The sequence below is a fragment of the Bubalus bubalis genome, chromosome 3 (assembly GCF_019923935.1).
Source record: "Bubalus bubalis isolate 160015118507 breed Murrah chromosome 3, NDDB_SH_1, whole genome shotgun sequence".
Lineage (NCBI taxonomy): Eukaryota > Metazoa > Chordata > Mammalia > Artiodactyla > Bovidae > Bubalus > Bubalus bubalis.
Window position 1 is genome coordinate 22,561,854 of NC_059159.1, and position 26,638 is coordinate 22,588,491.

Here is a 26,638-nt window from a genome sequence, read left to right on the forward strand (position 1 = left end):
TCTGACACATAGTAAGCCCCCAGTGAAAAGGCTATGAGGGAATGACTAAGAACAATGCAGCGCAGTAACCTAAAGGCTACAAGGATACAAGGATTAACTGTGGATCTTTGAACTCTACTCTATCAAGAGCAGTTCTGCTTTTACCTACTTTACTTATTGGTCTTCCACATAAAATTTCAACTGAAAAGGGAATCCAGGGCTTCCCTGGTGGCTCAGTAGCAAAGAATCTGCCTGCCAAGGCAGGAGACATGGGTTCAATCCCTGATCCAGGGAGATCCCACATGCCTCTAAGCAACGAAGCCTGGGCGCCATAATCATCGTGCCAGTGCTCTAGAGCCCAAGAGTCACAACCACTGAGCTCACGTGCAGCAACTACTGAGCCCTCACGCCTAGAGACCATGCTCCCCCAGAGAAGCCACCTCAATGAGAAGCCCAAGCACCGCAATTAGAGAGACCCTGCTCACCACAACTAGAGAAAAGCCCCCACAGCAATGAAGAGCCAGCACAGCCAAAAATAAATAAGGTTTTAAAAGGGGATTCATACATATTCTCAAACAAAATGTCTAAAACCCAAAACTTAGAAGAAAAAAAAAACACAAGTTGGCAGGCCCGAGTTCTAGTCCTAGTACTGAAACAAACTAGCTAGGTAAGTCTCTTTTGGGGCACAGAGAAAGGACACACCAACCTTTATGTCACAAATAGTTTAACAGGGAAGAGACACTGGTGCCACCTACTCAAAGCTCCACTTAGACTGAACCAGGATAGGAAAGCCAAGACAAGCCATTATGGTCCTAAGAGGACTTCTCAGGAATCAGAACTAATTGAGGAAGACAGACTTTATTTATTCAGTCTCCATCTTCCCACACCGTATGTCTTACACCAGGAAGCCCTAAGTATGCATTCAGGTTTCGAGATAGCCGAGTAGAAGGACGACCTACCTGATGAAAAGTGGGAGGAGGAGGAGGACCGGGGGGTGGTGGAGGAGGAGGAGGAATTGGCATCCTTGCCCTGCGTGCAGTTGGCACTGCTCTCTCTCCGTTTTAATCTGCAGCTTTAGGTCACTCATATACCTGCAAGTGAAGCAGAAATAAATTCAAGAGAACAACTCTGCCCTGAGAGACAGTGAGTACCAGAAGAACCAGAGGCCCGGGCACGACACCAGAGAAACTAGGCACTCATCTCCTAGGCGCACCATGATCCAGTCCTGGGCTCGGTAAATCTTCTCCGTAAAAGGCCAGTTAAAAACAATACTTTAGGCTCTGTAAACTGTCTATGGTCTCTGTTGCACATTATTCTTTTATTTTGCTTTGACAGCCTTTTACATTACTAAACTTCATTTTTAACTGCGGTTTTAGGTTCACAGCAAAAGAGCAGAAAGTATTGAGTTCCCTTAAAACCTCTGTCCCCCCAACCAAACACACAGTACCCCACTATCTGCATCCTGCTGTGCTACATTTGTTATAACTGATGAACCTGAAGTTTGCTAAAAATTCTTTTATGCTCTGCCTATTCATCCCTCCCTGCCCCCGTCCTTTGAACCCCTGGCAACCACTGAGCTTTTTAATGTCTCCATAGTTTTGCCTTTTCCAGAACTGTCACACTGTTGGAATCATACAGCATGTACCTTTCTCAGATTGGCTTCTTTCACTTGATAATATGCATTTCAGTTTCCTCCATGTCTTTTCATGGCTTAATAACTCATTTCTTTTTAGCGCTGGGTAACATTCCACTATCCAGATGTACCACAGTTTGTTTTATCCATTCATCTCCTAAAGGACATCTGAGTTGCTTCCAAGTCTTAGAGCAATTATGAATAATGCTGATATAAACATCCTTGTGCAGGCTTTTGTGAGGACTTAAGTTTTTGACTCATTTGGGTAAATATCAAGGAGTATGACTGATGGATCATATGGTAAGAGTATGTTTTGTAATAAACTGCCAAAATATCTTCCGCAGTGGCTGTATCAATGTGCAATTCTCACAAGCAACGGTAAGAGTTCCTACTGTTCCATATCCTTGCGAGAATTCTGAATTTTGGTCATTCTAATAGGTGTGCAGTCCTGTTGTTCTAATTTGCAATTCCCAAGTGACACGTGATGTTGGAATCTTCTCAAATGCTGACTTGCCATCTATATTTCTTCTTTGATGACATGCCTGTTCAGGTCTTTTGCCCACTTTTTAATTGGGTTGTTTTCTTATTGTTGAGTTTTAAGAGTTCTTTATACATTTTAGCTAATGGTCTTTTATCAGCTGTACTTTTTGCAAATATATTCTCTTATTCCATGGCTTTTTTCATTCTCTTGATCTTTGCATTTTGAAAATGTAAAAAAATGTTCTTAGTCATTGTGCCATACAAAACAGATCATGGACCAGATCTGACTCATGGGTCAAAGTTTACTGACCCCTGATATAGTCATATGACTGGAATCTGATAAGGGCATAAATACTATGTACAAATTTAACCCATCATCAGTGGCTGAACACTTAAAACTCAGAAACTATATGGCTGTCTCCCTGTTAAGAGTTTGTAAGTGTTCCTCATTTCACAAATGAGACTAAAGCCAGGGGACTCTTACCCTAAGACACTGAAGTAGGGGGCAAAGCCAAAACCAAAACTCAAGAACAATACCTCCAAAAAGTCACCCCAAGGAAATCCCACTTCTTGAACCCCTAAAAGTCAAAAGTCAAGTAACTGCAGAGGTTTCGTTCTAAACTCTTTATAGGAGTGAACAAAATCTTTCTGTGAATAAAGATCACTTAAAAACTTCTCTCAATGCCCGGAGAATGATAAAACAGCAAATATTTCAGTTTCTATAAAACCAAGAACATTTGTAGGTAAGTAAAATTTGATTAAAAACATTACTGTGAATGTCTTCAAAATCCCAACTCCTCCCAGTGTAATGCCTCTAAAGGTTGTCTGCCCAACAGAACTTTTTGCTCCAACCACAAAAACCTGGACACTACTCTGGCTGGGTGGCTCCCACGGGGAGTAGTGTCTGAATTCACTTCAAAGAACAAGCAGCTGACTCTCCTCTAAGGGAACTACCTTCTCATTTCTGGTTTCAAAACTAAGTCTAGTTTTCCTTTCCCAGGAATCTAACACACTAGGCTTGAGAAACTGGTCAAAATAGTAAATGCTCATAAGCAGAACATCTATCACAGAGTGTGGGGGGTGTTAAAATGAAAGAAACATATGGAGAAGAAGAAATAAACTTTCTTCTATTCAATTCTCTGGGATCACTATGACCATTCCACTCAGGTCTCCATAGCTGGCATATAGCCAACAGCCTAACAATAGGGAAAATTATAGTCCATTCAGAAACAAACATTGTCAACTAATTCCAGTCACCTCAGTTTCTGCCTTTTCTGGGGTTCCCGTTTTACCTACTTTGGCCATTGCCACGGCTGAAACTGTCTTCTAGAATGACCTGGAAAAGAGGTTCAGACAAGTCCCTAATTCTTCCCAGACCCACAAGCTGATCCAACCTACGTGCTACGAAATAAGAAATAACCTGAAGGGAACCTTAAATCTGATAGTGAGTGTCACTTATTAGGCAAAGCAGTAATTCTCTAGCAAGGCAAACCTTTTTTTAAAGTCACCCACTGCAAAAGACCACTAATACATTACACAGTTAAAGATACCTTTTTAAAATAGGCTCAATTCAAACTCCAATTTCAAAATAGATCCCTCAAAAAAATCACTTTTGGGAGTTCCCTGATGGCCTAGTGGTTAGGATTCTGGGCTTTCACTGCCATGACCCGGGTTCGATCTCTGGTCAGGAAACTGAGGTCCTGCAAGGCGTGGAGTGTGTGTGTGTGCGCACACACTTTGATCAAGTGATTGTCTTTAGTGCTGACTACCAGCAGTGGCGCTCAGCCTCCCTGCTGCCTTCACAAAGACTGCAAGCATGTCACTCTCCTGTCAGGGACACGGAGTACACAGTGATGCCCTGTACAGTAAAGTATTCTCACTCCCATTTTACAGGTGAGAACTCGGAAGTTCGAGGAGCAGGAGTCTGTCTACACACTACGGTAAGAGGCAGACCAACTGAGCTAGGGGCAACCCCCATGATCACTCAGGAGGAAACTGCAGAGTAAGGACTCAAACTCAGGTCTCCTCGTCCCTTTCTACCTCACTCATCACTATGAAACAAATCTTGACTGCAAGCTGGCTGGGTTTAGCAATTTTCCATTATTTTTCCTAAATAAAAATTTAACTCACTCGAAATTCCTATCTTAGTGATAGAATACAACCCGATCTCTACATTTTCCCAGACCAGACCAATTTATACAAATTTAAATTAACCCAACTTTCCTTTCCCTGAAGATTCCCTAAAGAAGTGTTATTCAAACCAATTCAAGATGGATACTACAAGCACGAACCCAATGCAGAGGGTCTGCTTTGAGAAGTGCTTTCAGTTAAGAACAAATGAAGCAAAAACAATTCATAAAGCTTTATAACAGAAAGACAAACTTTAGTGATTAACGTTTAATCAGAGGACAAATCCAGGCCTTCTGGAATCACTGCCTATTGCATTTTTAAGAATCTAACACTCGTGAAGTTAAACAAAAAAGAAAAAAAGTTCATCACAGAATTAAGTCTTTCCTTTCTGATCTATTAAATTCAAACTACAAACCTCACCATCTCTGTTTTTCAGAGTCCTTGATTTTCAGAAAAATTCTCATTCCTTTCTTAATCCCTTTCATCTTAAAAACCATGATAAAATAAGCTTTATACATCCTCAGGAGTCAGTTTCTTTGAAATAAAGAGCAGAGAGCATTATTTTAAGTCTTCTTAATGTCAACTTTATCTCAGAATTCAGAGTTAAGTCTCTATAAAACTCAAGCAATGCACTTTTTAAAAAGTGCTTTCTTCTACTCCTCAAAAGACAAAACTTATTTTTCTATCCAATTTTCAAATATTCATACATTTTAGGAGCAGGAACCCTCCTGAGGACAAAGACAATGATGCTGCCTTTTAATTTGATAAATGAAGAATCCAATTTAGCTGCTTTTTTCATATATTTAAAATGATCTAAGGATATTGTAGTTACCACTATAATTTGAGGCCTTTATTCAAATGGTATTCTACTGTTCTAAAACTGAGGTTTCGTTTACAAGTTATTTTAAAAAGAAAAAATAATTTTTAAAAATCTAAATCTTAATGCCATCCACTTTCATGCTGAGAGACCTCAAGTAACAGTACTTTCCTTTGATCTCAACTTTGATTACACAGTATATTACAGTTTTTGTACCAAAGTACCGAAAAAAATTCCACAGGGGGAGAAAAAAATGACCCTGAACATTTTTTAAGTAGGCTATCTCCCTCAGGAAAGACTCAAGGGCCTTAGTTTCACCTTACAAGACTCAGTCATATGGATAGGAATTTAAGATGTTAACAAGAAAAATTATTATTATTATTTTTTTTGGCCACACTGCACAGCATGTAGAATCTTCACTCCCTGACCAGGGACTGACACTGTGCCCTCTTCACTGGAAGCACAAAGTCTTAAGCACTGGATCATGGGGAAGTCCCTGTCTCACCCTTCTTAAACACGTGTTTGATTCTTTAATATCCTATTAAGGGCTCCCCTGCTGGCTCTGTGGTAAAGAATCTGCCTGCCAATGCAGGGGACACAGGTTCGATCTCTGGTCCAGGAAGATCCCATGTGCCATGGAGCAACTAAGCCACCCACAACAAAGAATTATCCAGTCTAGAAATGTGAAAAATGCTGAGACTGATACACTCTGTTTCAGTGGCTTAACAAGACAATTTTTTACAATCTTGGACTTTACATTCTAGAGGAAGAAAACAAGGAAACAAATACAATCTCATATATCAGTGATAAAAAGAATGGAAAAATGAGAATCATAAAGGGGAGTGTAGGAGCAGGGGACAGTGTTGTTAGATGTGGAGGGGCAGGGGCTGGGGGCCTGGCTCTCAGAAGCCTCTCCATGAGCAGCCAAGCCCTAGGAACATCTGGGGAAAGCATCTTCCGAAAAGAATTAACAAACATCAAGGAGATGGAAGTAAGTTTGATGTGTTAAGAGAACTGAACGCCAAGGTAACTAGAACAGGGTGAAAAGAATGGAAAGAGATGAAACCTGAGGTTTTTATAAGCCATGCTCCATAGCCTCCAATTAAAAATAAATAAATAAGAAGCCATCCTCCCAGTCCAATAGTAGTATCCTTCTCTGGACTTCCCTAGTGTACAATGGATGGGACTCTACCTGCCAATGCGAGGGACACAAGTTCAATCCCTGATCTGGGAAGATCCCACATGCCACGGGGCAACTAAGCCCATGAGCCACAACTACCAAGCCCACGCACCTCGAGCCTGTGCTCCACAACAAGAGAAGCCACCGCAAGGAAAAGCTCACACACCACAACTAGAGAGTAACTTCTGCTCACCGCAACCAGAGAAAGCAATGAAGACCTAGCTCAACCAAAACAAATAAAAAGTAGTATCCTCCTCCATCCAATATGCCTATTATACCAAAGAAGTCTAAACAAACCAATAGCTTCATATCCAAAGTAAACAAGTTCCACCAGTTATCTCATGCATTATCCCCACAGACTGTACCTCACCTCTCTTTGGCCTGAGCACAGCTAGGGACCTAGGTACTAACCAGAAGCCTTGCAGGGTTAAAAGTTCCCTGCTGGGAATTTGCTTACCCGTCCACCTACCCTTCAACCTTGCACCTGAAAAGCAGCAGTCTAGGGAAGCGTGAGCTCATCACCACAGTGGCACAAAGGCATCCAGTTCCCAAGCCACAGAACCCCACATGGGAGAAGAGCCAGGAGCTCTCTGAGAGGATTCACATACCACTGCCAGAGACTAACAGCAGGAGTCAAACAGGTTCCTCTAATTACGCAAGAACTGACATCAGCAGAAAACTATGAACATGCCTCCATGTGTTCTATGACAGAATACCGTAGAGTTTCCACTAAAGCAATTTTGGTTTCTCTAAAGCACAAGGAAACAGACTAGAGTAACTTTCTTGTTCTACGTCTTTTACCACCCTCCCCTCCTCCGAAAGCTTTATATAATCTAAAAGTAATCTACAGCCCTCTTCTCTCAGGGAAAAAGGTGCTCCCTCTCCCTGGAAATTCAATTCAGTCAAACCTCTGGTGAAACAGATTTCTATCATGTATGGCCATGGAAGTAATTAAAATTCCAAAGTTACTCCATGAAGGATAAAAAAAATCATCTTTCCAATGACAGGCATTTTCCATCGAGGAAATTTAACTATGCAGCAAACCTGATTGATACAACAAGTAATTAAAAAAAAAAACCTCTTTACTTCCATGATTTTTCACTGTTACAAGCAGCACACAATCCTGGAAGAAAAAAGGATGGCGGCAGAAGTGTGCGTGCACGCGCGCGTGTGTTTAGTCACCTAGTCGTGTCCAAGTCTTTGCGACTCCATGGGCTATAGCCTGCCAGGCTCCTCTGTCCACAGGATTTTTCAGGCAAGAATACTGGATGGGTTGCCATTTTCTCATCCAGGGGATCTTTCCAACTCAGGGATCAAACCCGTGTCTCCTGTGTCTCCTGCATTTTGGACAGATTCTTCACCCACTGAGCCACCAGGAAGGCAGAAGAAAAATACATAACTTTATGATGATAATCTTTCAAATATAATTTTTCTAATAAGAATAAAATTATATATCCCAGAATTCAGCTTTTCCCCCTAGTAAGACTCTTTCCTCTTGTCCCAAGTTATTTTTCAAAAGCCTGAAAAACATAAACTCAGAAGCCTACATATGCATAGACTACTTGATGTGGCAAATACCAGGTTCCAAAGGTTATATATGATCCCCAAATACAGGGCAACACGGCAACCAAGCCCTCTCATCTAAAAGGACCACAAATCAATGAGAAGTCTACTCTTGTGTTCAATTAAATAACCAGTTGTGAAGAATGGCTTCATTAAAAAGATGGCTGCTGCTAAGTCGCTTCAGTCGTGTCCGACTCTGTGCGACCCCATAGATGGCAGCTCACTAGGCTCCTCTGTCCCTGGGATTCTCCAGGCAAGAACACTGGAGTGGGTTGCCATTTCCTTCTCCATTGTAAGGCCTAACGATCTAGAACACAAAAAGAAGAGAATGTGCCCTCTCATACTGTCAAAATTAAAAACAAACTTCAAATCACAGTACTTTAACATCTCTGAAAATGACACTGCATAAATAAATCTAAGGCAGATAACTACTAAATTTGTTTTTAAAGCCTGAGTCAATTTTCCATTTCAAACAACAACAACAACAAAAACCGGATTCCTGGATTTGGACAGTGAAATGATGCAGAGCAGCTCAATGCTCATAACTAATGTTTCCTCCCCACCCACACATCCCAGGAACCGGAGGGTTTAGAAATGGTGGCTAAAAAAAATGCAGTCACACAAGGCCAAAGTTATTACCATTTGCCAGTATTTAACTTACAGAAGAGAGGAGTTAATCAGATGAAGGACACATTCTAATTTAGAAATCCAGACCAAAGCTAGACAGACTAAAACACAGCCAGAATACAAAAGCAACTCAGGATAGCAATAAATGGTTCAGAAGGTCCTTCTAAAACAGAGCTTCCAAACTTGCCTGAAGAAAAAACACATCCTAGGGCATGTTTAATAAACACACACACAAAGATTTCTGGGCCCTAATCCAGACCTACTAAAATCAGGAAAAAAAATTTTAAGGCATAAATTTTTAAAAAAAGAGAAAATGGGAAACGAGACAACAACATAAAGAGAGGTATCAACAAAATTTTGGAAGCTGGACAGCAGATGCACTAGTGATAAATAACTTCACAGAAAGGAAAAAACCAAATGCCTGCAGTGGAAAGAAGCAAGCAGATTTCTACCACAGAATCTCAGAAAAGGCTCAGAAACTGGAGGCATCCAGTATGTCTGGAGAAAGGGGTGTAGGAGGGGCTGAAAGAGAACGGGCTGCAAGTCTGTGTAACGTACCTGTGGCTAACTCATGCTGATGTGTGGAGGGGCCAACACAATATTGTAGAGCAGCTGTCCTCCAATTAAAAAAAAAGAAAAAGAAAGCAAAGACAAAAAGTCTGTGTAAGAAATAAGATTCTTTTATCCCCTCTGTCCCCGCCCCTACACTGCCTGGCAGGAGATGAGAGAAGCTGAACCAAAGGGTCTCTGAACCAAGGGACCAGTGATAGCTAAGGGCAGCTGAGCCATACTGAGAACAAACGGGATCAAGCAAGCCTAACTTGTCCTCAATAATGAGACCTCTCCCCATCCCCGGCTCTCTCCTCCCACTCCGTTCCCAAAACACCTGCTGCTGGGCTAATACTCTCCAGGCAGAAGACCGGAGCGGTCCTCTCTGAGCAAAGTGACCAATGCCAATTCACCCTAAAATGGTGCCCGCCACTTGATGAGCCAGGGATCTGCACTCAGCTTTTTAGTGCCTCATCCTTAAAAATGAACAGATAGCCAAGAATTATTAGACGTTTCAAGAAAACCTCTCACATGAAAGACAGGAAGCAAAGTAAATAAGCAAAACAGAATTCCTGACAACAGGCAAAAATATTTATACATAGAATTCTGAGATATGTATACCTCTGGCTGACTCATGTTGATGTATGGCAGACACCAACACAACATTGTAAAGCAATCATCCTCCAATTAAAAATAAAGTTTTAAAAATTTGGAGAAAATTTCTTGGAAACTAAAAAAAATTGATGGTAAATATTTAAAATACAAGAGCTGGAAGAAAAAACTAAGGCTGTCTGAAAACTGAATGAGGGAAAAACATTCACAAGGGAAAAAAATTGAGGGCTAGTCTAGGAGTTTCACCATCTGGATAACATGGGTTCTGAGAAATAGGGAGGAGAGAAATAATTATCAGAGAGAGAATACATTATAAGAGATGATAATACAGGAAAACTTGACAGATGGAAAGGGTGTAAGTGTTAAGTCGCTCAGTCAGGTCTGACTCTGCGACCCACAGACTATGGCCTGCCAGGCTCCTCTGTCCATGCAATTCTCCAGATAAGAATGCTGGAGTCGGTTGCCATTCCCTTCTCCAGGGGATCATCCCAGAGACTCCAGGGATCGAACCCAGGTTTCCCACACTGCAAGTAGATTCTTTACCATCTGAGCCACCAGGGAAGTAAATGGAAATAAGCTGCAGACTGAAATGGCCCACTGAATTTCAAGCATGATGAATTTTTTTTCCCCCTGGCCATACTGTACAGCTTGTGGGATCTTATTAGTTCCCCAACCAGGCATCAAACCTGGGCCCCCACTAGCAGAAACATGGAGTCCTAACCACTGGACCACCAAGCATGATGAATTCTAATATCCACCCCAAGGCACATCACTGCATTTCAGAATACCAAGGATAAGGACAAGACCCTAAATGGGACTAGTCTGGTGGTCCAGAGGTTAAGAATCCACCCTCCAATGCAGGAGGCAGGTAAAGACAAGACCCTAGAATCTTTCAGAGGAAAAAACAGATCCTATACAAAGAATCTAGAATTGAATAGCATCAAATTCCATAATATTATTACTGAAAGTTAGAAAACCACAAAGCAAGGTTTAAAATTTCCAAAGAAATATGATCCCCAACAAAGTATTTTATATCTAGTCAAACTATCAACCAGCATGAAGGTAGAAAAGAGATGATTCAGACAGGCAAACCCTCAAAAAGTGCACCCATCCTATAGATCTTTCTCATAAAGTCTCTGGAAGAGACTCCACTGACGTGTTTAAATGTGCTGAGAAGAGATACTTCCATCCAAGGTTAGGGATGAATTAACGACTGATACTTAGTAAATCAAGGAAAAAAAGGAAATAAGACAGGAAAAAAAGGCAAATATAATACTTAAGGGAAAAAATATATATATATATATAAAGAAGGAAATATAGTACACAATCATTATATTGGATGCTACTTTTTTCTCTTCTTTTGATAACACTCACCTCTACTCCCTTCTGGACTCACAGGAGAGTGGGGAGGCTGGAGGTCTGGGAACTACTTTTCCTAGAATCCCCTGTCACTGGGTTGTGGTTTAAATCCCACCAACACATAGCATTCACTCAAGATCTAGAAGATAGAAGGAAGGTAGATGCCATTATTGATCTTCCAGGAACAATGAGCAGGTGTGTAGCCTCTGACAGATGACAGACATGTGGTTTGCAGCAGTTTTCAATATTCTGTAAATTGGCTGCTTTGGTGTTTAAGGCAATCAGGATTATTAATGACTGCAGTTTCTTTCAAGCCCTGCAAGTGGCTTTCCCTGACCTATGCTCCCCTGGCCTTTCATGATTTGATAATCTGTGAAATACCAAGAATGGTTGGTTTTTCTACTTGAATCATGATATATAATGCTTCCCTGGTGGCTCAGACGGTAAAGCGTCTGCCTGCAATGCGGGAGACCTGGGTTCGATTCCTGGGTGGGGAAGATCTCCTGGAAAAGGAAATGGCAATCCACTCCAGCACTCTTGCCTGGAAAATCCCAGGGACGGAAGAGCCTGATAGGCTACAGTGATATATAATCATGATATATAATACCAAAACATATAGAATATTGATTTAATCAAGATAGTGAGATATATATATATATATATAATGCAGAGAGCAGGAAGGGTTGTGCATGAATAGCAGCATAAGAATGCAAAACTCAAGTGTCCACAGCAGAAACTCAATAGATAATATCTACGAATGGAAAAATCAAGACATAACAGTGTAAGAATACTATGTAGAAACATGAATATACATCACAAAAAATATTACAAGTATTATTAAATTATTAAAAATATTAAAAGCATTCCGAGTATAAGTAAGGAGAAATGGAGCAGCTCTTAAGTACTATGAGACTTACAGTACTATTTGACTCTTTATATATTCTTACTATTTTCATTTTAAATTTAACTACTAAAACCAAAAAATCTAACACTGTACAACAAAACCAAGCTTCAGACTACCAAAATTTCCCAAGAAAGGTCAACATTGGATCTGCTACCAATGCAGTTAAAGAAAATAGAAAACCCCAAACAAACCAAAATAACTCATGTCTCAGGCTCAAATGCAATGAAGCAGGCTGCCTAATGTGACCTGAATCTGTGCCACCGCCTGGGTGTAACCAAACAAGGTTCACCACCCAGTGCTCACACCATCACAAGTCAAATAGTGCGGAACTTCCAGGCCACTGTAAGAACGAATAAGCAAAATTTAATTGCAAAGGTAAGCACAAAAATAGAGGGATAAATCTTAAAACCAATTACTTAGCCCCCTTTTCAGGTCTTGTTCTCCATTTAATACAACTAACTGAAAAACAAAAATAACCAACATCTGCTATCAAAATATCTTTACAAGTTCTAAGAAACTGTTAATGAAATTAAAAGACTTAGCAGGTAGGCTGAAATCTAGTCACGGATGACAAAAACCAGCTCTTCTCACTCGAGGCTGGCCATCTCACAGGACTAGCACTTGGCTTCTATGTGCATTCCATCATTTGCACAGCACAAATATAAAAGTAGAAAACATACAGAGAACAGTCAGAGGAAGGAAAATCAGTGATGACAGTCTCTATTAAGAAAAGGCCTGAAAGAAAATTTAAGCAGATGCTCCATAAAACGTTGATCCAGACTTCACATGGAGAGAAGTGTCATGCCTCATTTCAAAGATAATATATTAAGTCCCAACTCACCACAGAAAGTCTATTAACAAAGCTGTGACTTTCACTGCAGAAGAGTTTCTTCTCTCACTCTAATACCCTTAAGCCATCAGATACACAGATGCTCCTTGCTGAAATGCTAGAAAAATCTGCACATTTTCATTGAGATCACTAGTGATGGTCTGCAAAATCAGGAGTCTACTTTGAAGTATGAAAACAGGGCAAGCTGATCCAATTACACAAGTAAGTACTAAATCAAAACAGGACCATCTGGGCTTTGAGGAAGAGTACTGTGATTCCTGAACAAAAGTCAATATAAAATATACTGCAGATACAGCAGATAAAAATGGCTTCATATATTCAGAGTTATAATGGCCCTGAGCTACTGATCCATCTGCATGTCCAGTAAGATGTATGCACCATGTTAAGACATATGGCCTAGATGACAAATTACTTTCAGTAGTTCACAAGAAGAACATCTGTGTTCTCTCTCCAGCCCATGAGGCTTACCAAAAAAACAGTCAATAATCCCCAGAGGTGAAGAGGTTTTTGTTTCTTAAATAACCAGGTCTGGTAAACTAACAAGCCCATCATCCCCCATGATCTAAGAACAGCACCCCAACAATCTCCAAACCAGTTCTCAAGAGCCCCACATTTTAAGTTCTAATCCAGCCACAAGAGTTTAATGGGCAGGATCTAAAAGAAATCAAGACTAAAAGAACAGGCTTTATCCAGGAAATTTTTCTGGAAACATGTTCTGCTGTACAGAATTCCTGTTCTTTATGATACTGATGATTCAGCATCAACAGTGGTAAACTACTCCCATGGAGAGAACTGACAGGAAGAAATCTCTATTGGAAAGGTTGAACTTAAAATGAACTACGCCATTTACCTGTATTTTTTAAGAACTCACACTCTCTGAAGTCTTGCCTCCCATCTCTCTGCTTCTCACTCCCTAAGGTCCAGACACACCGGGACTCCCTTCAGCTCTCCACATAGCCACGTTCTTTCCCTCCTCAGGACCTTCACCTTTGCCATTTCCTCCCCTCATCCTTCAGGTTTCAGCCTTAAAAGTCAATTCCTCAGGGACCTTCCCTAACCGGCCGCCTTCTCAATGAACTAGGGTCAAGCTTCCCATTTGCACTCTTCACTGTACTGTTGGCAACCGTAATTAATTACCCGTTTAATGGATGTTTTCCCCACTAGACCATAACCACATGAGTGCAAAGGCTGAATCAGTTTTGTTTTCACTGTTGCATCACCAATACCTACCATAGTGCTTGGCACACAGTAGGAACTCAAAAATTGTCAAGGAAATGAATAACAGGGCCCCCAAAAAAGCAGCCTCAGCAATTCTAATTTACCCTACAGATATAATCACACATGCAAAAGGCCAGATATACATAGTTTTTCTCTGGAGCATAGTTTGTAACAGCAAAAGACAGGAAACATTAAATATCTACCAGATAGAGCAGGTGTTACTCTCTTTACTGTTCATATAGAATGACTGATTGCCAAAATAAGTTTTTTAAAAACCATACATAGAATTAGTGTGTGACACTCATTTTAAAAAATGCAAGACACATATATATTTACTTTGTACACATTATCTCTGGAAAGGATGTCAAGAGGACTTACCTGGTGGTCCAGTGGGTTAAGAATCTGCCTGCCAATGCAAGGGATATGAGTTCCATCCCTGGTCTGGGAAGATCCCACATGTCTCTGGACAACTAAGCCCATGCGCCACAACTACTGAAGCCTGAGCATCCTAGAGGCCATTCTCCCCAATAAAAGAAACCACTGGAACATGAATCCCAAGCACTGCAACTAAGAAAAAGCCCACGTGCAGCATAGACCCTACGCAGCCAAAAATAAATAAATAAGACTAAAAAAAGAAAAAAAGGATCTCAAGAAACTGATACTATTAGCTGACTCTGGGAAGACAAACCAGAACGAAGAGTAGACAAGGGTAGAAGGCAGACTGCTCAATGCATACCGTCTTTTTACCTTTCAAATTCTGGGCCATGTGAGTATATTATCTATTTAAGAAAATAATCTTTTTATTATTATTTTCTTAAATAGATATTTATTATTATTTTCTTAAAAGTCCTGTCCTTGTAAGACAGTGGCAGCACGAGTTTAAATTAATCTCATATCTGAATCTTTAATGACAAACATCCTGCCTACATCTGAACACTGGGAAGGTGGAAGTGGAAAGAAGGAAAACTCACTCTCCACACGTCTCAGACAGCATGTCCCATAATACATTGTACCCCTTTAGAAAATTCCTTTTTTAAAAAATACCAAATGTTCCAATATGGACATATGGAGACTGTTCCACAGTCAGAGGGTTTATTGGGAGGGAAAAAGAAAGCGACTACTTGATTCAGGCTTTCTATGAGCACAGAGAGCAGGCTGATGAATTCGTATGGAAATATTATCATAAATACCAACTAAAAACACATTACTTTCACTCAGGGGCCTCAATCTAAATGGAGCTTAATATAAATCCATGAAGTTTGAGAAGCTAAAAAATTTTTGAAAACTAATTATTAAATGGGGAGGAGGACATCCCTGGTGGTACAGTGGATAGGAATCTGCCTACCAATAGAGGGGACAAGGATTAACTCCCTGGTCTGGGAAGATTCCACGCTGCAGAACCAGCCCGTGCACCACAACCATAGGGCCTGTGCTCTAGAGCCCCCTAGGAGCCGCAACTGCTGAGCCCACGCTCTAGAGCCCACGCCACAAGCGAAGCCACCGCAATGAGAAGCCTGTGCCCCCAACAAAGAGCAGCCCCTGCTTGCGGCAAGTCGAGAAAGCCCGCGCGCAGCAACAAACACCCAGCACAGACCCCCCGCAAAATTTTTTTTAATGGTGAGGAAATCTACACATGTTCCTTGTTTATACAGATTTGCCACACTTCAAGACACTCTTCAGGAAAGAAAGACCCGAGACTAGATTAAACACAACTCCAATAATCATATTTGTTACCACAATCAAAGCCCTGGACCAGGGTCAAAACCTCTGGATCTGAACCTGCATATCAGAACAGAATCCTCTGGGCTAATGAAGGGAGAAGAAAGGTGAATCCAGGGCCGCCAAAATTTGTTTTGAGGTTCTCTGCAATGTTACAGGGCCACTGCCATATACTGCGAGAAATGATCTTCATAATCCATTCCAAGACCTAATGGAAACACAGTTATCTTCAAATAATCATCTCCTGAAAAACAAAAGTGCATCCACTAAGCAGAACACACTGAAAAGAGCATTTACTAAGTAAAATTAAGTATTTAGGATGGTCATACTAAATTGTTACAACTTTGCCAAGCCTAAATGGCAAGCGAGAAGCTAATTCCTGGCTTCCCTATTTGATAACGTATTTGCCTCCACAGGCATCAGCCAAAATCTTAAGAGAGCTAAGACTGACACAGATATTAGCAAATGCCTTCTTTCCCTACTAACATTGCTTTTCTCCATAAAGCTCTATCCAGTATTTTTAAATACCCTTTGATATTAATACCGAAAAATGCTCATAAGTTTAGTCTGTGGCTCCCTAGGCTCAAAGGCCTGGGAATGAGAGTGAGGTGAAAAAAAGTCAGAAACACTCTCTTCCCCTCAACGCCTTGGACTTTCAAAGCTAGGCAAAGGCAATGATTCTGCATTTAATCACCAGATGAATAAGAAACAGATTTGAATTTAGAAGAAACATAAAGGAGTGTAAGAACATTCAGTAAAGAGTACCGCCTCCATTTCCTTGCAGAGAGGCTCTCAGGATCTGCCAATGAACCTCACTTTGACATGGAACACCCCATCTACTCTAATCCAGGCCACATCCCCCAAGAGACAGTCAACCGGAACTCTGCCAACTTCTGCTCGGGAGCTGTGTGCAGAACAGTAGCAACAAGAGCCTACTTTGAGAAGGAGATCAACAATCACACTCAGGAAGAAAAGAAGTTATTTGGCACAGGGAAGCATGTTGCCAAAATGTTAGTCACAGCTTCAAGGTCCCGGTTTGTGTTTCTGCAACTATTCTCTGCTTTGACAGAGTCCATTCTCTAGCCCAGGAAACCCAGCTCAGCTTCTGTCACCCTCTCCCTCTGAAGCAGTAAAGAATTCTTTCAATTTGGTGGTATCAAACTGTGACACAAACAAGACATCCACCAGAGACTAAAAAGGAGGGGGAAAAAATGTGCAATTTGCTGTTTTCCACTTGGGACTGGTTCCAGCAGAGCAACAGAAACACATGGCAGGATAGGAAAAACGGAAAACCATTATGTGGAAGAAGCAGGTTACACTAAAAGTCCACCCAGAGCCTCCACAGCTTATTTCCAAACCTTCCTAAAAACAAACCAAAAAAACACACTGTAGGCTTAAATGACAGCAAAATATTAAGCAAGTTTTTAACCCTCAAGTAAGTGTACAGACGGGTTACATCCTGATAAGCCCATCATAAACTGAAAATACCATTAAGTCGAAAATACATTTAATACACCTAACCTACAGGACATCATAGCTTAGCTTAGCCTAGCCTACTTCACACATGCTCAGAACACGTACATTAGCCTACAGTTGGGCAAAATCATCTAACACAAAGCCTATTTTACAATAAAGTACAAAATAGCCCTGGTTTTTCCAGTAATCACGTATGGATGTGAGAGTTGGACCATAAAGAAAGCTGAGCGCCGAAGAACTGATGCTTTTGAATTGTGGTGTTGGAGAAGACTCTTGAGAGTCCCTTGGACTGCAAGGAGATCAAAACAGTCAATCCTAAAGGAAATCAATTCTGAATATTCATTGGAAGGACTGATGCTGAAGCGCCAATACTTTGGCCGCCTGATGGGAAGAACTGACTCATTAGAAAAGACCCTGATGCTGGGAAAGACTGAGGGCAGGAGGAGAAGGGGACGACAGAAGATGAGATGATTGGATGGCATCACTGACTGGATGGACATGAGTTTGAGCAAGTTCCGGGAGTTGGTGATGGACCTGGAAGCCTGAACTGAACTGACTGAATAGTTCATGTCATTTACTGAACACTGTACTAAAAGTGAAAAACGGAAAAGTTATATGGGCACAGGATGATTATAAAGTGTATATCGGCTGACTGCGAGCTGCGGCTGTTTGCCTCTGCTCAGCATCATGAGAGCCAAATATTGATAGCTCAGGAAAAGATCAAAATTAAACATTCAAAGCACAGCTTCTACTGAATGCATATCCCTTACACACCACTGTGAAGTTGAAAACTCTAAGTCGAACCATACTTAGTCAGGGACCATCTCTATGTACTTCATACCTGCAGTCCTTCCTGGGGTTGAGTTGCTGAAACAACCTGAACCAGCAGCCCATGATTTTCAGAATTAATTCAGAGCAAAAGGAGCAAAGATTCAAGTACACCAGGTTACTCTCCCGCAGAGCCCAAGACACACTTCCCTGGCGGTACAGTGGTAAAGAATCCACCATGCAATGCAGGAAACACAGGTTCAATCCCTGGTCTGGGAAGATTTCACATGCCACAGGGCAACTAAGACCCCGTGCCAAACTAAGCCGGAGAGCTTAAACCACCGAAGCCCACACGACCTTAAAGCCCGCCGAAAGAGCCTCCAGAGCGAGAGGCCCTCGCTCTGCAACCGAAAGCAGCCCCTGCTCGCAGCACCTACAGAAAGCCCATGTGCAGCCAAAAATAAAATAATAAATACACAATTAAAAAAATATATATATATCAAAGAGCCTAAGAAATCAAGAAAGAACATCCACCATAAGGAATAGAACTCGTCTCTTCCCTCTTAAAAGCCATCAGTAAAACCTGAAAACCCCACAGTTTTCAACACCTTCCACTTTCCCCTGCATTTCATCTCTGTGCTAACATCACCTAACTAATCAGTACCAACTAAGATAAACACTACTCTGATACCAAGTGTGAAGCCGAGTTAGAAACTGCCCCCTCTTAAGCAAATCCACGTCAGACTTCAGAAATGCCAAGACTTTCAGGAACACGTTTAAGCTAAACAAGTTCACCTATGCACCAAGTGTTTAGAGTATTACACCCAAAGGAAAACCTAGAACAGTCAAGATGTTAAAGGATTAAGAAGAAGCCAAAATTGTCCATGAGCACACTGGTCCCCAGCAACTGGCAAAAAGGGCCTAAGTGACTGAACAAAAGCAAAAGGCTCAACGACCTCCAACTATTTTTTAGTGAATTCTCAAAGAGTTCACGAAGCAAGTGTTTGTCAGGAGTAAAATACTCTGTAGCTAGAAAATAAAATAGTGCATTCTCCCACATTCTCCATCAGTTCTCTCCATCAACCAACCTCTTTCATTTCCAATTCTAACTTCCCCATCCCCGTCTTGACGGCAGCCAATACAGCGTAACACAACAGTATGAAATTTCTGGCTACTAAAAGTTGACAATAAGAAAAGTTTAAAAATTGGACATGTATCAAATCCAAACAAACTCTTCCCAGGCACGAGGCACAAAAAAATGGACAAGGTTGAGAGGAAGAAACTGGGAGCGACGTATCTTCTAAACATCAGTATCTCAGTCTTATTTTCAGGATCCACTTCTTTGCAACCACTTTAAAGATCCCATTTGCTTAACACAATCTTTTAGATGCAGAAAGGGATCAAACCAACATCTCCAATGTGGTGGGGGGGGTGGGGGGAGACAAAAACTGATCTGCCTCGAAGTTACTTACTAAATCCAAAGGAGGGCTAGAACCGTCCTTATTCCCTGAGGTTCTCTTCTGATGTGTAGAGGAAAGAAAAAGTCACCCAAAACATGCAGTAAGTCATTCAGAAACAAACACAGGGCAAAGATAACAGAGTGAAAAGGAAGGTGGATCCTAGGGAGATGGCGGAGGCCAGAATTAAGACTTCACATCATTCCAACCTGAGCCCTCAACTGCAGATCGCGCTCCCTCGCGAACTTCAACATTTATCCATCCAACCTTAAACTCAATTCTGCTTTCTTCCCAACTAACGTTCTCAGATTCCCTCTAATGTAAGCGATTTCCTCAGTAACCAGTGGTTTTCACTCATCAATCCCTAAATATTACAGCGGCCTCCTCATCCGGAACATCCTGTTAATTACCTGTTCCCAACAGGTCCTCCCTCCCCATCTGCCTTTTTGCGCACGGTTACCTCGTTCCTCACCCCAGTAGCCGTCTTACTCACCTCACCCAACCCTTCAGGATCCCTTATTTCCTGTCTCTCAACAACCTTCCTTCCCATCTCACAGTTAGCGCTCGCCCCACACCGATTCCCGACCACTCCTCCCTACTTCGATTCCTCACGCCCCCCTTCTCCAGGTTCTTTAGACCCAGCCTCCAATCCCCCTCCCCTTAGGTCCCGCCCCCAGGACCCCTCTCCCCCACAGGCCCCTCCTCCAAAGTCCCCTCTCTCCCTTACAGCCCCGCCCCAGTCCCCCCTCCCCCGGCTCGCCCTCCCATTCAGATCCGCAGGTCATTTCAGCGACGGACCCACCCTCCCTGGACCCACTCTTCCCGACCTGGCCGCAGCGGCTCCGGGAGCGACTCCTCCGCCACCTCGGCTCTGGCTCCGTCCAGTCCTGCTTGCCCCGCGGCAAGCTCCCCTTCTCGCCGCCGCCGCCCCTTTTGCCAACCCGGAAATGGATCTGCTCCCACCGTCCCCAGCGTCCGCGAACAAAATGGAGGAGGGGGAGAAAGGAGGAGGGAGCAGAGGGCGAAGAGACGCTACACGCATGCGCACCTGGAGAGCCCGCCCCTTGCCGGTTTACGTAAAGGCGGAAGCTGTCGGTGGCCGCCATCTTGGGAAGGTCGCAAGAATGTTGCTTAGCCGCTGAAAAGCAGGGTTTGCCACTTTGGTTGCAATTGGAATAACCTGGCAAGAGTTGACTAAATAGTGATACCTGAATTCCACACCCAGAGATTCTGATTTAATTGATCTTGTGTGTGGCCAGGCATCGGAACTTTTAAAACTGCGCAGTGATTCTAACATGTTGCTGAAGTGAAGAATTACTGAGCTGAACAGAGTTTCGCATAATATCTTTTTCATCTTTTTTCCGCGTGCTCACGCGCACACACACACCATAAATGTCCTTTCCTAATTTCGAGTTAACGAAGAACCCGCCCCAGGCAAACCTTGCTAGGGCTCAGCAATCAAGCTCCGGTTGTCATGGCAACGGGGAGGCAGGCCCTGCTAACTAGTCACCCGTTACCGTCATCTTAGCTGCTTGACCCGAACACCTGTGAACATCCATCTTCACTTTCCCGGGCCTGGGCTTCCCCAGTTTCCATGGCTGGGGGTTGGTGCTGCAGACTTCCTGCTGTTTGGGTCGGGGGCGGGGGGGTTCCGGGGGAGTTGGGGAAAGGAATCCCGTGCCCTCCCTGGTGCGCCTGCTGTTAGCTCTGTCTCAGCTAAGTATTCCTCCCTAGTCCACCCACAAAAATGCTTTTCCACTGCAAACTCATTGCCTCAAAATGTTCTTTGGGTCTCTCCATCACCTTTATTTACGCTGAATCGGAAGTAAGGAGACAGAATTGGGACTTAGTTCTCATTTCTTACCGTGTGCCCTTGGGCCTCAACTACGCTATCTGTAAAATGGCTCTAATAGTCCCTGTCTCGACTGTTTCATAGGGACTTCCCTCGTAGCTCTGTTGGTAAAGAATCTGCCTGCAATGCAGGAGACCCAGGTTGGATCCCTGGGTCGGGAAGAGCCCCTGGAGAAGGAAATGGCAACCCATTCCAGTATTCTTGGCTGGAGAATCCCATGGACACAGGAGCCTGGCAGGCTACTGTCCATGGGTCGCAAGAGTTGGACACAGCTTAGCGACTAAACCACCAACAACTGTTTCATAGGGTTATTGGAAAGCTAATGAGATGAATGGGAAAGCACGTGATAAACTGTAGGTTGTTGTTATTTTTGTTTTCCTTCTGTTCTGCCATGAGAAGTGCTGGGCACCACCCACTAGTCAAGTAAATGTCACAACATTCATTGAGTACCTGATGTGGGCCAGGCACTGGGCCGCGCAGCAGAAGATGGCTACAGAGGTGACTAAGACAGAGCCTCTGCCCTCAGGGCACTCACTGGATGGTGGGCAGACTGGTGTGTAAACAGCTGGCTGAGATACAAGTAGGCATATGATTAGTGCCATGGGGACATATGGGCAGAGGGACCTCAGACAAGGGAGTGATTACTCGCTGCTAGAGAATGGGAGAAGGTTTCATAAATGGTTTTGAATTCAGCCTTGAAGGAGGAGCAGAGTTTTATTACTAATCAGAGAAGGCAGGGAACACATTCCAGGCATAGGGATCAGTAGGTGCAAAGATAAAGATTACATAAGGTTTGTAATCCTGTATGCCTGAAGGTGGAGTGATTGGGCAAGATACATGGTAGATTTAAACTCCCGGCTCTTCAGCCTCATCTCTACTCTGTCCCCTCCCCCGCTCACTATACACTGTGCAGACCTGCTTTCTACTGCGGTGCACCAGGTGCTTCTTCAAGGCTCTGTTCATCTCTGCTCTTTTCTGCATTTTTCAGGCTTTGCCCAAATACCACAGCTAATGTAAGGCCACCATTCTCTATTACATCACTCCATGATAAGAGCAGCCACTGGGGTGCAATGCAGGAACATCTCAACTAGGCTTGGAGAAATAGGTGTAGGCTTCATAAAGAAAGTAATTTTTACCTAAGTAATGCCCGATGGGTAAGTAGGAATTGGCCAGGTGCAGACAGAAGGGAACAGCATTCAGGGCGCAGGAAGAATATATACAAAACAAGAAGCACGGCTCATTCAAAAAACTGAAAGCATTTCCAGGTAGTTAGAGCTAGAACTTATAGGAGAGGCAAGGAATTTGATCCAAAAAGTAGTCATAACATCTGAATTTATCAATACTTGCCATGTGCCAGGCACTGTCAATTATAACATCACATGTCGTAACTCATTTTTCCTCAGGATAACTTTCTGAGGTAGGTATTATTACCTCCATTTTACAGATAAAGAAACTGAGACACAGGAAAGTTAACCATCTTGCCTGAAGACACATACCCATAAAGTAGTAGAAGTATCTCCAGAGTCTCTGCATACCAAATGACCCCGCACACTCCCAGATCCCAGTGTCCTTTTATTATAACAAATATAATTCAACTTTACTATCCCCAAGTGAAATTAACAGACAATTTAACCTGATTTAAAAAAAACAACAACATGATTTCAAAAAACAAATCAGGGCTTCCCAGGTGATCCAGTGGTTAAGAATCTGCCTGCCAATGCAGGGCACATGGATTCGGAAAGATTCTACATGCCATTGGGCAACTAACCCTGTGTACCACAACTACTGAACCCACATTCTAGAACCTGAGAGCTTCAATTACGGAGCCCACAAGCCGCAACTGCTGAAGCTCGCACGCCTAGAACCTGTGCTCACAAGAAAAGCCACTGCAGTGAAAAGCCCGAGTACTGCAATGAAGACCCAGCACAGACCAAAAATAAAATAAATAAATCTTTTTTAAAAATCAATATAAAGCCCTGACTATAAAAAAGAAATAAGAGGAAGGCATTTCAGTCTGTTAACACTCAGGTATCACGACACTGGAAGATGCATAGTGAAGTAGTTAGACGCTTGCACTGATATTTAGAATCACTGAGAATGCGACAGCAACAAATGCAGATGGACCTAAGGGTGTGTGTTGGGCAGTGCTGCCATTTACAAGGTGATTTTCCCAAATAGTGAACAACTCTTGTTAAAGTTCTGAACAACACAAAACAACAGAGTAGTTACATTCTTTTATGTTTACTTACTTAAGCTTTGACGGGTCTCAGTTGTGGCACGTGGTATCTTCGATTTTCATTGCGGCATGTAAGATTTCTTAGTTGCGGCATGTGGAATCTTCACTTCAGTCATGTCCAACTCTTTGAGACCCCGTGGACTGCAGCCTGCCAGGCTCCACTGTCTGTGAGATTTCCCAGGCAAGAATACTTAAGGGGGTTGCCATTTCCTCCTCTGGGGGATCTTCCCCACCCAGGAACTGAACTCTAGTCTCCTTCAGCTTCTGCATTAGTGCATTGGCAGGCGGATTCTTTACCACTGAGCCACCTGGGAGGTCCTGTTCTGACAATATGACAGACTGAGTACCTTGAAGACCTTCTCCCTAAAAACAACTAAAAATCCTAGATAAAAAATTTTTTAACTCTTAAATGCTTTGATGAAAAACTGAGGAATGTGGGGAGCAAACTAAGTGAAGGCTAAGCTAAACTAAGCTAAGTCACTTCAGTCGTGTCCGACTCTGTGCGACCCCATAGACGGCAGCCCACTAGGCTCCCCCGTCCCTGGGATTCTCCAGGCAAGAACACTGGAGTGGGTTGCCATTTCCTTCTCCAGTGCATGAAAGTGAAAAGTGAAAGTGAAGTCGCTCAGTCGTGTCCGACTCCTAGCGACCCCATGGACTGCAGCCTACCAGGCTCCTCTGTCCATGGGATTTTCCAGGCAAGAGTACTGGAGTGGGGTGCCATTGCCTTCTCCGAAGTGAAGGCAGGGGACATGAAAAGAGGTAAGAGGAATACTGAAGCAGGTTCTTGCTCAGAGGACACTTGCCTAACTACATGAGCTTGAGCTTTTGTCAGTGTCTTCTGGGGAAAGAGAGCATCCCAGGAACTCTTCAGCAGGGATTTTAACAGTAGATTCTCCCTGATAGCTCAGTTGGTAAAGAATCCACCTGCAAGGCGGGAGATCCCGGTTCAATTCCTGGGTCAGGAAGATTCACTGGAGAAGGATAGGCTACCCACTCCAGTATTCTGGCCTGGAGAATTCCATGGACTGTATAGTCCATGGTGTCACAAAGAGTCGGACGTGACTGAGCCACTTTCACTTTCAATCCTTCATATAGATGGGATGCCAAAGGACTACATCCTCATAGTTAAGGTGAACCAGAAATAAACCTGTCCCTTCCTCCCTTGAGGGGCTTCCCTGGAGGCTCAGACGGTAAAGAATCTGCCTGCAATGCAGGAGACCCGGGTTTGATCCCTGGGTGGGCAAGAGCCCCTGGAGAAGGGTATGGCAAGTATTCTTCAGTATTCCACTTCACTATTCTTGCTTGGAGAATTCAATGAACAGAGAAGCCTGATGGGCTACGGTCTGTGGGGTCACAAAGAGTCAGACACAACTGAAGCCACTTAGCACACACTTCCTCCCTTGGTGTAGGGTTAATGAAGATAGATTCCAGGCTCAGATGATAATTAATAGATTTCTCACATAGAAGGTTCAGTAGGACATTGAAAATCACATGGATAATTTTTGGTTGTGCAGAATGGTTCCTTGTATTGCCAAAATCTAGCATCCCTAACCCTGTTCACCGAATACCATAGCACAAACACTGTGATAAAAAAAGTCATCATAGGGAATTCCTTGGAGATTCAGTGGTTAGGACTCTGTGTTCTCACTGTTCAGGGCCACAGATCTATCCCCAGTCAGGGAACTAAGATCCCATAAGTTATGTGGTGCAGCAAAAAACAAACAAACAAAAACAAACAAAAAATTAGCCACCCAAGATTTCCAAGATGCTGCTATAGAGAACCACTGCTCTATGCTACACTGTCAAGTTGCCAGGGACCAGTTTGTGAAGGACTTTATTATCTCTCATGAAAAGTTAGATTTTATCCCAAGGGCAAGAGGAAAACCATGACAAGGTTTGAGTTGAGCAGTGCCATGACCCACTTTGCCTTCTAGAAAGAGCCCTCTGTCTAACTGCAGCATGTGCTGTGCTTAGTCGCTCAGTCGTGTCTGACTCTTTACGACCCCACGGACTGCAGCCCTCCAGGCTCCTCTGTCCATGGGATTCTCAAGGCAAGAATACTGGAGTGGGTTGCCATGCCCTCCTCCAGGGGATCTTCCCGACCCAAGGCTCAAACCCAGGTCTTCCACATTGCAGGCAGATTCTTTACCATCTGAGCCACCAGGGACGCTTTGGAGAACTGCAGCATAGAGGATGAATTAGAGGGGGCCGGGCTAAAAGCAAGAATGTTGTAGACGTCTCAGTGAGAGATGATGGATGCCTGCATTGAGTGGCAGCTGGACACAATTGGGCACAAAGACCTTGAAGACAGGGCTGCTTATCTGCAGAGCTCAAGGCCTCGAATCTTAGGTCTCCCCACTACTGAATAGGGTGAGGCTTTGGGCAAGTTACTCAACTTCTACCAGCCTTAGGCTTCCCATCTACAAAGTGAGATAAGGCTAAATGAAGGGACTTCCCTGGTGGTTCAATGGTTAAGAATCTGCCTTCCAATGCAGGGGACACAGGTTAGATCCCTGGTTAGGGAACATGCCATGGGGCAAGTAAGCCAATTCACCACAACTAGAGATCCTACGTGCTGCAAGTACTGAATCTTCGGGCTCTAGAGCCCATGTTCCACAACAAAAGAAGTTCCTGTGTGCTGCAACAAAAACCGGGGATTGGGGGGGTGGGGGGGTGGTGATGGTGGAGAGTGAGACTAAATGGAATGCTCCTGAACCATGTCTGCACTTGGAAACACTCACTAACTGTAAACGTGATCACTATGAGGGTATCAGTGGTAGAGATAGTGAGATGTCATTCTAGAGATATTTATGAAGTGGAATGTGATGGTTGAAGAAGGGGAGAACTCAAAGATGATTCCCAAGTTTCTGGCTTGAGCTCTTTTGTGCAAGTGATGCCAATACTTAGCCAGAGAGTCGAGGAGAAAGAAGAGGGGTTGGGGCAAGGAAAAAAGATTAGGGAGACTAGGTGGGTGAGGGAGGGAAAAGAGGTTCTTTAGGCCACGGGATGTTTGTGTCTGGAATTTAGAAGACCAATCCTAGCAATCTGGGACTCACAAACTGGTTTAGCTAGTCTCCAAGACAGCCCCTAATGACCCAGGACTCCACGTGTTCACTGAATCAGGGCTGGCCTGTGACTGCCTTTAATACAGAAGAAGGAATGCTGTACCAGGCCCATAATTAAGCTTTAGAAAGACCTGGCAGCCTCCAATCTTGTGCATCCACCC

The 26,638-nt window shown here is 43.1% G+C and overlaps 1 protein-coding gene across 6 annotated transcripts in view; it reads right to left on the reverse strand.

Annotated features, from left to right (window-relative positions):
* The window catches only part of WIPF2 (WAS/WASL interacting protein family member 2), a 39,455-nt gene extending 19,131 nt beyond the window's left edge, over positions 1 to 20,324 (reverse strand). The window contains exons 1-4 of one of the 6 annotated variants that reach the window (XM_006068604.4): positions 20,149 to 20,324; positions 10,945 to 11,068; positions 8,968 to 9,021; positions 939 to 1,070 (exon numbers count right to left, since the gene is read on the reverse strand). In XM_006068604.4, the coding sequence (XP_006068666.1) occupies positions 939 to 1,001 (63 nt within the window). In that variant the 5' untranslated portion in view covers positions 1,002 to 1,070; positions 8,968 to 9,021; positions 10,945 to 11,068; positions 20,149 to 20,324. Of the gene's footprint in view, positions 1 to 938; positions 1,071 to 7,401; positions 7,427 to 8,967; positions 9,027 to 10,944; positions 11,069 to 19,814; positions 19,953 to 20,148 lie in introns of those variants that run through there. The other 5 variants (XM_044938992.2, XM_006068602.4, XM_006068603.4 and 2 more) reach the window with 5 other exon arrangements.
* Positions 20,325 to 26,638: the final 6,314 nt, after the last annotated feature.